Source organism: Mangifera indica, unplaced genomic scaffold (genome assembly GCF_011075055.1).
Source record: "Mangifera indica cultivar Alphonso unplaced genomic scaffold, CATAS_Mindica_2.1 Un_0005, whole genome shotgun sequence".
NCBI classification, from domain to species: Eukaryota; Viridiplantae; Streptophyta; class Magnoliopsida; order Sapindales; family Anacardiaceae; genus Mangifera; species Mangifera indica.
In genome coordinates this window covers 826,954-837,719 of record NW_025401097.1, presented here as the reverse complement: position 1 = coordinate 837,719, position 10,766 = coordinate 826,954, and the positions used below count along the sequence as shown (strand labels likewise).

Below are 10,766 nucleotides of genomic sequence, written 5' to 3'. Positions count from 1 at the left end.
GGAATATGTTTTGAAGAATATGGGAAAAATGAAAAATAGATTTCTGAAGTTTGAAATTCAATTCTTTTACATAGAGACCAATGAATGACCGTTCACTAACCATGTACGACTATTCACATGAATTGAACCATTTATAATATTGCCCCATATCTATGATATAAAGGATCTTTGGGATACACGATAAGGTCAACCCAAGTTAATTAATGCTCATTGACCCACTAAGCACGATCGTTCATGTGACTTGACATTATCCAACATTCAAACATTCATTCTTTATCCAAATTGGATAATATTCCATTCCAATCAATATATTTCTAGATTATTTCATTTTGGCTCTTTAAGGATACAAGTCTTGCTTAATTCTGATTATTCTATAAGCCTGAATTTGTCATCCTATATTCTAGGCATGATTCACTCCATGCAACCCAAGGATACGAGGAGTGCTTTTTCGGGTTTTGCTCGAATGAGACCGAAACAAACCTATATTAAATGCTCCTAAGTACAAATGCGAGCCTGAGCATAAATCAAAAAACAAATAGTAGCCTAAACCCAAACATGGCAATACTTGGCAAGCTAATTTGGGCTCGTTTAAAGGATAAGTTGTTGGCCTACTATAGAACAAAAATAAAAACATTACTATTTGGGGAACTACTGAATAAAGCCAAAAAAAACCTAAAGTTCATTTGCTTTTCTTCTTGCGTGTGACGGTGTCATGTTTCTAGCAATTTTGCCACTATTCAAACTCTCTCCAACTCCTCTATTCTTTCACTATTCAAGCTCTTCAACGTCATTCAATTGCTAGAACTTTGACACCATTCTTATATTTTTCATTGTATTCTAATTTCTCTATTGCACAATAGCTTTTGGCTTTTCTCCAACGTTTCCCCAATAGTTCTCCAACAAACTAACTCAGCCACTTGAATAAGTAAGCTAACTTTTCTGTAAGTCAAATGTATGCTTTAAAAAGATACATGAGAAGAATTGTAGACCAGTAAAATACAGTTGAAGCTTTTTTGCAACTTTCATAAAATCTTTATCATGCCTCTCCATATTAGTGAAAGGAAAAAAGAAAAACCACTTACCGAATTTAAACTTCTGAAAATAAAATCTTTAATTCTTCACTATTCATGTTATAGGCTATTCAAATTTCTCATAAACTTGTCAAACTGTGCATGTGAGTCCGAAGCTGAGCCAAGCGAATTTGAGCCAATACATATGAACTTGAGCTAGGTGCAAGCTGATCACGAATACTTAAATTGTAAAGTGAGCTAAAATGAAAATGTCTTTCAATGAGCTCGAAGAGCCCGAGCCTTAACTAAACAAAAATGAGCCAAAAATGAGTTGGGCTTTGTTTTGTCTTAGCTTGACTCCTATCCACCCTTATTTCTAGTTATTGTGATTTACCCATTTTATATATGACCCATAGGCTTTTTTGTAATATTGGCAATGAATGGATTCATGACAAATCTATAATTTTTTAGCCTTTCGTACACAAATCAAGGTTGGCCTTTAATAAAACATCATAGCAAGTGTCATTGCTAGATATGTACATGTCAATACTATAGTTATAATATAGTTCAATCATTTCATCAGTCGATATCTCTTCAAAGTTGAGATCCAAAATTAGTGTTGACCTCTAGAAACTTTTGATATGCATTGATAGATGTTTGTATTAATGGTTGAATAATATTTGACTAAGGAACAACTCAATCTTATTGTGCTACAAATTTTAGCGGTTGTTAACATTCGTTAGTAGACCTAACAAAGATATCTACTCATGTACTCAAGAATGATGAATCCTCTATTATACATCATGGCTAATTACCACCATTCTTTAAGGACTACATTGGGTTGATGTTAAACCATATTAATCCTTATACAAGGCAGTTTAGTAACCTCAAGTGAAAGGATCACATGTAGCACCAAAGATGTATTGACCAAGGGTATAAATGATCCGAACGATATTATTTGTGCCCTTGGTCAATATAATATCAAAACTATGAACATTTTCAAAATGACCACCATATATAAATATAAGATTTCCATAATCAGTTGACACATACTAATGTCATCATCATAATTCCACCATCATAAAGGCATTCATTTGATTTACTCAAAGTAAAATAAATTTTGATAAAGAAAATGCCATTTTATTATTATAAATACTATTATAATCACTAATAAATAGATACGATAATTGGCTTAAGAGCATTTACTCTAACAATTTGTCATTTGCGCTATAATCAATCTGTCATTAGTCTAATACCAGATGATTCTACATGTTTATCATGCTTCTACTGTGGTAAAGACTTGGTTAGTAGATTTACCAAGTTATCATCTATGTTTACCCTACAAATCTACAAACTACCATATTGAAATATCTTTTTGATCAACCAGAATTGTTTAAGTAATTATTTAAATTGTGTAACACCCACAAATAAGCTCAAAGGTATTTTAGTTTTTTTTGTTGTTTTAAATTGAATTATTGATGTTTTCTAGAGTGACACATACCCATGTATAAGGGTATACACACTCATGTATCATCAATAAATTTGAATTTACTTGATAAGATAAGAACCATAGCAAGATTAGAGGTTGCCTTAGTTATGTGGCATAACACTTGCCTATATAGAGTCCATACATGCTTGTGTATTGCATCAAGCAAGAAAAAAATAAAAGCACATTAAACCTAATTTTTTCTCATTATTCTCACCCACAACCACACCCTAAAGAAAGAGATGAGAGAGTAAAAAGGTTTTAGGTCATCAAAAGAAGTCGTCCATCACCGAAAATGCCATATCCAGGTGAAGGCCTTAGTGATCTTCAGAAGCCATGTAAGTCAGTTCCCCTCCTTGATTGTTTAAAAATGTTTTCTATGATTAAATTCACTATGGAAATATAATGTCTAATTTCTTAATATGGTATTAAGGCTATGATGATTATGTATGTGAGAATCTGTGTATGAGTTTAACTATATTTGTTTATAAATTATGTAGGAGTTTTAGTTGAGGTTATACTATGCTTGATGATGAAGATGTTATGATTCTAGTTATTGTTGTAATATATGCATTTAGGGTTAAAGAGACATAAGTATACTTGTTTAGAGTCATGCTAGAACTCATTGTATATGAATGGATTGTCAGATGTAGTTGGAAAAATGTAGAACTAGTGAGTTTTACAATCTCTAAATAGGAAGTTCCAAAATTTTTGCGCACTCATTATGAGGATAGTTATACATGATCGTGTGGTATGAGACACATACTTGTGTGTGACTCAAAAGTGAACGTTGCACTTAAAAAGAGACACACAAGGATGCACCTTAGGCACACACCCATATGGCCAACTAAAAGACCATTTTACCCCTATTTTAAGTGTAGTGAAGGGGAGGAAGAAGGAAGAGAAAAGAATAGAAATTTTAATAGAAGAAATAAGCTAAATAGAAATACAAAGAGTGTCAAACTATGTGAAAGACAACAGGAAACCTCGATCAAGTCAGATTCAGATCAAAAATCTAAAACATTAAGGTGGTTCACATCTAGATAACCACTAACTATGTGCATAAGTGGCAAGATACTTGAAAGCGATAGGGTTGGATACCTATAAGATACATTATGCACTCAATGCCAAGGCATATAACCCCTCAGTTTATTCAAGTGTGCATTGTAATATCCCCAGGTATGTTCCAGGGGTATTTATGTCTTTTGACCTTATTTAGAGATATTTCCCATTTTAAGTACATATATTTGTTTTACATGTATATGTGTGTTTATGTGTGTGTGTATATATATATATACACACACATAAACACACATATACATGTAAAACAAATATATGTACTTAAAATGGGAAATATCTCTAAATAAGGTCAAAAGACATAAATACCCCTGGAACATACCTGGGGATATTACATGCATGATAAGGATTATGGTTTTTTTGATATTTTTCTCATATGGTTAGTGGAATGCATCACATATGTACCTACAGTATGGGACCCTCCTAGGATAGTTTAGTCAATAGTTTCAATTAACTTATGTGATAAGAGAAGAGACTGCTACCAATTTTTTTTCTAGTGTGACCAAGGTATCCTAATTAGCTAGCCTAATAGATGTATGACAGGTGCACAAGACACGACAAATAGTAACACGCAAGATGTCTTATGTTTTCACTAAGACATCAGATATGTCAATTTCAATTTAGGCCTTAATAACCTTGGTGGATGGCCTATGTCAAGACACGATAGTGTCGAGTTATGACAATATGCAGATTCATAAATGGAACGTCAGATTTACTAGTTTATATGTATATTTAGGGTGCTGAGAGGTTATCAACTTATTGAGTGTTTTCACTCATGTATTTCTTCTTATTGTTTTGTAGATAAAGGTGAGTAGTGGGGCATGCAGGGGAGCGCAACAATCCAAGAGCAACTGTGCAAGGGCGAGGGGCAAAATTGTCTTTCTATAGACTTTATTTCATTTATGTATTTTGCTATTTCAATACATTTTATGAGTTAATATGTACATTGGTTTCAAACAGTTTAATCATGAAATTCCATAAACAAGGTAATCAGACAATTTATTATATAATTAGTGTTTATTTTTATCGCAGATTTTTACACGTTTGAGTATTTATGATCATGTATAAAATGATAAGATTTTAAATTAAGTAGTCTAGTTATACATGCCTCTTCCAATCATATTCTAGGTAGGGGTATATATATAAAAAAAAGGTGTTGCAAATTGTTGGTGAGATTGTGGCTCCTTTGCCTAAGCTATTGCCCTACTGTTGTCAAAATAGAGCTCTATAGGGATGACCATGTTGGGAACCACACTGAATTCAGTGAAGAATTTCTTGATCCAAACCACTTTTTTGGCTGCATCAAACAATGTTATATATTATAACTCAGTTGTAGAATCTCCTGCAACATTTTGCTTGGAGTTGTTCAGGCTTGTTGTAGCACCATTCAAATTAAAAATAAATTCTGACAACAATTATTGGTCTTGATGACTTGGATTTCTAAAGAGCTGCCTCTTGGATAGAAATTTTTCGGGCTGGAGAATCTTTTTAACTTACAAAATAATTTGCGAGCCATTTACTAGAGGTATTTATTTTGTGAGTCATTATATGTCATTACAATAAAAAATATATATATTTATTATTTGTGCTGAGTTTTTTTAATTATTCGTGAATTGTTTATAAAAATATAAAGAAAAAAATTACTTCTAAAACTAAAGCATTATCTGCACCTTTCCATGTTTTCTGCTTGTATACTACATATTTTAGGTCGTATTTCTGGAATTTCAGCCATTGTTACGTTTGCGTTTCAGCTGTTTTTGTTCCTGAAAACACGCACAACACATTTGCTATGACTAGTAATTGTAAGTATAAAATTATATCTTCTAAGTAACTTCATTAACACTTCAGTTGAAGCAAATTGCTTTCCAATCTTCACAACTATGCTTTTACTTCTACCCTACCTTTATTGCGTGATCTTGGCCTTTATTTTCTCTATTTATCTAAAATTTTACAGAAAGAGCAACAAGCTGGTCCTCCGCCACTTGCCCATCTTCGGATTTTTGCCAGAAGGGCTTTTTGATTTCCACCTCTTCCATGACAAACTCAGCAAAACTTTGAGGAATAGAAAGGGCACGATTCTCATCAATTACTGGCTTTTGCCAAACAATTTCTTACTCACCAGTGATCCAGCCAATGTTCACTACATGCTCACCACAAACTTCTCAAGATATCCCAAAGGCTCTGAATGGCAAAAGAGATTCGATGTTTTTGGCCATGGCTTTTTCAATTCTGATAATGAAGAATGGATGCTACAAAGAAAAGCTGTCCGGCGATTCTTGACTCACACAAAATTTCATCGACTGACTGCAAAAATCGTCCCGGAAATTATTGAGAAAGGAGTCATCCCAGTTTTTGAGCACGCCTGTCAAAATGATTTAGCAGTGGATTTGCAGGATTTGTTGAAAAGGTATACATTTGATTACGCGACAATTATCGCCACTGGATGTAACCCGAAATCTCTCTCTATTGGAATGCCGGAAATTTCACTTTCAAAGGCGTTCGATGATGCGTGTGAAACGATATTTTTTAGGCATATTGTGCCGGAAACGCTGTGGAAGTTGCAAAGATTGTTGAGAATTGGGAAAGAAAGAAAATACAGAAATGGCTGGAAGGTTATTGATGAGTTCTATCACAATATTCTAATTAAACAAGATGAAGAGAGTTTCAATCTTTTGAACTTTTACATGAACCGAAATGATATCAGTCAACCTAGAGAAAATGATGAGGAAGTCATGAGAGACAACGTAATTAGCGTCATTTTCGCTAGCGAAGACACAACAAGTACTGCACTTACTTGGTTCTTCTGGTTGGTCTCACAGAATCCAGAAGCTATCAGTAAAATCAGAGAAGAAATTAAAGTCAATGCAACGCCAAAAGACGCCAACAAGGGCGCTGAGGATCGTCCTCTTCTGTTCAATTTCGATGAGCTGAGCAAGCTTGTTTATCTGCATGCAGCTTTATGCGAATCCCTGAGGCTATTCCCCTCGATTCCTTATGAAACCAGGACGCCAACACAGCAAGACAAGCTTCCAAGTGGGCATAGAGTGAATGAGAAGACGATAGTGATAATTTGTACGTATGCAATAGGGAGAATGGAGACGGTGTGGGGTGAAGACTGCTGTGAATTCAAGCCGGAGAGATGGATAACAGACGAAGGAGGGATTAAACATGAGCCCTCTCACAAGTTTTTTGCCTTCAATACGAGGCCAAGAATATGCCCCGGCAAAGAAATTGCTTTCGTTGTAATGAAGGCCATTGCAGCTGCTATAATTTTTAACTATGATATTCAAGTGCTAGAAAATTCCCCTGTGATTCCTAGTCTTAGTATCAGTTTACGCATGAAACATGGATTAATGGTTAAAATTAATAGGAAATCGTATTGAGAATAGATCAAAAGTTGTTTCTAAATTTGAAAAATATAAATTGTAAAACTTTATTTGAATATTGTAGAGGGTAAAATTCAATAAAGTTGGCTAGTGATTAATCGACAGTGTAGTTAAGTGTGTTAGGGAGTCTAACAACAGTTTAAGTCAAGTAACGGAAGAGGCTTTTGCTATACACCGTATCAATATCAACTAAGAATAACAGTGTCGCTCGGCAATTCAGATTGAAGAGGAGCATGCATTTCGTCTTCTTCTCTTACTCAAGGAAAATCAACCGAATGAGAGGCAGTCTGACGATCCAAAATGTGCACTCTGGTGATGGTTCGATCTAATTTCTATAGTGGCTCAGGTTGTTAGTAACAATTGTTGCTAGCCCGTATTTTCTTTCAAGTATATATAAACTCTCTAAAAAAATCTTTCCATTTAATTGAAGAAGTATTTTCCAGATATTTTATTACTTGCATTGCATGTTTAGTTTGCTTGTGTAATTACATTCTTTCCATTGTATCAGAGCAAGCGACAAACGTAAATGGCTGACTTTTTGTTACATTTGTGTAGTCTTGGTTCCTCTAATGAATGTAACTGTAAAAAAGTTCCACAGGTTTGTTCGATGCCACAATTCGGGAATTTTTCTACTTCCAACCTTCAAATCGTGAATCCAAGGTTAGAGAAGATTTACCGGTACTAGCATGGTCAAGCTTTGTTCATAGTGGGAGACTCCTATTAAGTTGGTTGTTGGCCCCAATCTTTGAGTCAATGTTTAATCATGTGTCAAAATGTGTACGAGCTATTGATGTGTAGAGAACTTAAGAGTCATACTTTTTTACCGAGTCCAAGGTTAGGGTTGTCTATCTGAAAAACACCTTACAAACCTTGAGAAAAGGTATCATAGATGTGATAAATCAATCACTCCATCAAGACTTCTCCTTAATTCATATGACAAGTCAACACCATCAATCTCTCCTTTGTTGAAGTTGAGTGTTTGAGGTTGGATTCATAGTCTAGAAGTTTATCGACTAACTCTTCGAAAGAAATGGGTGATTCTCTAGCACATAAAGCAATTTTAAGCTCTTTGTAGTCGTCGGTAAGACCATTGAGTGTATGAGCCACAATTTTGCCATCACTCAATTCATGCCCAATCATAGCAAGGTCACCAATAATGGTTTTAATTGATTATATAAAATTGAAAATACTTTTTCCTTCTTGACTGACCTTAGTAAGAGAATCAATGAGACCAACCATCCGAGTATTGCCTCTATAGGCATAGGTGATTTTGAGTTTGAGTCAAGCCTTTTATGCATTTTTGCACCAATATACAAGTAGGCTTGCTTGTCCAAAGACAACTGTTTGGATGGCAAGGAGTAGTAGTTGATCTTGACGAATCCAAGTCTTATACTCAGAATCATTAATTGATGTACATGGATAGGTTCCATCCACAAATTTCATAAGATCATACTCGAGAAAAAGATTCATCATTTGCATACTCCATACTGAATAATTTCCTCCCTTTAGCAATGTTGATTAAAATAACTTGAGTTGAGAGATTTTTTGAAGAAGGATATTTATTGCGAGATATAACCGTGACGATGTTTAATTCAGTCATAATTGAAATTTGAAACAAGATGAAGAAGGAGCTTAGGGCTTTGACACCATAAAGAAACTTAAAATGAATGTAATAGATTCTTGGTTTATTTCTAAATAATACAAATATTTTATACATATGTATTGCTAAAACTAGAAAGGGAAAAATAATTTTTTAAGATAAATTAAATATACATAATTGAATTAAATAGATTATACAATATTTACAAGATTTCAACCAAAGATTAAGGGTAAAATTATGGTTTGATTAGAGTAATTTATGGTGTTGACTTTGTTGTGCAGTGGAAATTAAAATACACAACCTCTATGCTATTGAAATATAATAAACAAATAAAGCAAAATATGCGAATGCAAAAAAAAAAACAAAAGAGAGAACACAATAATTTATGAGGTTCAGTAAATGTACCTACATCTTTGGTGTCGCTGATCACTTTCATTACCTTCAAAGAACAGTTACATAGAAAATATAAAAATATTAGAAATCTCTAATAATAGGATTCTCTTAATACAATTGTATTTTTGAGATGATCTTAGAATTAAAACCAAGACTTCTATTTATAGCCATTGCTAAAACACAAAGAAAATAAAATAACCAATGTGGGACTTAAAGAGCCACTTGTCCATCTTGGCGATTTAGCAAGTCCCACCAAATTTCCCATATATTTTCTTCTTTAACAGCGACTTCAAATGCATCTTTTGATGCTATTCAAGCTTATAGGATGTTGATCAAGTTCAAACAATGATTGAACTTGATTGTTGTCAACACCTTGGTCATCATATTTATAAGGATCTCAGTAGTCCTAATTTTCAGGAGTTGTATATTCCCTTCTTCAATAATCTCCTGCACAAAATGATATTGAATATCAATATGCTTAGTCCATACATGGAATGCAAGATTCTTTGGCAAATGAATTGCACTTTGACTATTAGAATATCTATCGACAGGCTTCTGAACAATACCTAAATCTTCTAGCAATCCTTGTGACCAATTAACTTCTTTTACAACCTCTGTAACTGTTATATACTCTACTTCTACAATAAGCTACAAGGTAGACTTCCAACTAACTGGTGTTTTCATAAGTGTAAAGACATAAACAGTAGTTGATCGACATTTATCCAAATCACCAGTGTAATCAAAGTCAACATAACCAATCACACGTTGATGAAGGGTATTATTCTGCTCAAATACCAAACCAACATCTACAGTCTTAGTAAGTACTGCAAAGTTTATTTCAATGCCTGCTAATGTCCTTTACCAAGATCATGCATACACCTACTCACAACTCTAACTATATGTGAAATGTCAGGCCTTGTACATGTCATTGCATACATTAAGCTACCAACTATATTAGATTATGGAACTTGTGACATATATCTTCGTTCTTCATCTGTACATAGAGATAAGGATGCATTAAGCTTGAAATGAGGAGCAAGTAGGGTATTTATAAGTTTTAACTTCTCAGAAATGTCAAAACGTTATAATACCTTTCTTCATATATCCTTTCTGAGTTAAACTAACCTTGCTTCTTCTTCTTCTACCTTTGCTAATCTTCATACCAAGAATCTTTTTAGTTTCTCCCAAATCTTTCATTTCAAATTCTTGTTAAGTTGTGTCTTTAACTTCTTAATTTCTTCTTATTTCTTAGAAGCTATCAGCATATCATCAACATACAATAATAGATAAATGAAAAACCCATCTTGTAGTTAGCGAAAATATACATAATTACCATACTTCTTATATATCTAAGCCCCAATATGAACTGATCAAATCACTTATACCATTGTCTTGGTGACTATGTCAATTCATAAAATGATCTATTCAGTTTGTAAAGCCAATTCTCCTTATTAGTAATCTTGAATCCTATAGGTTGAGTCATGTAGATTTCTTCCTGCAAATTACCATGCAAAAATGTGGTTTTCACATCAAGTTAAACTAGTTTGAAATTCAGTTATGCTACCAAAGCTAGCAAAATTCTAATAAATGAATGTTTAACAACTAAAGGAAAAACCTCGTTGAAATCAATCCTTTCCTTTTGAGCATAGCCTTTTGCTATCAATCTTACCTTGTAGCGAACATCTTTTTTGTTAGGAAATCCTTCTTTTCTTGCATACACTCATTTGCACCGAATTGCCTTCTTGTTCTTTGGTAGTTAAACTAACTCCCAAGTTTTATTTTTTTTTAAGGGATTGTAATTCCTCATCCATGGC

The 10,766-nt window shown here is 33.7% G+C and overlaps 1 protein-coding gene across 1 annotated transcript; it reads left to right on the top strand.

The window, feature by feature from the left end:
- The first annotated feature begins 5,430 nt into the window (after positions 1 to 5,430).
- LOC123205445 (alkane hydroxylase MAH1-like) lies at positions 5,431 to 7,405 on the top strand. The gene has a single exon (XM_044622395.1). It carries the CDS (start codon positions 5,454 to 5,456, stop codon positions 6,954 to 6,956), a length of 1,503 nt encoding a protein of 500 aa, XP_044478330.1. The 5' UTR covers positions 5,431 to 5,453; the 3' UTR covers positions 6,957 to 7,405.
- The last annotated feature ends 3,361 nt before the right edge of the window (positions 7,406 to 10,766 follow it).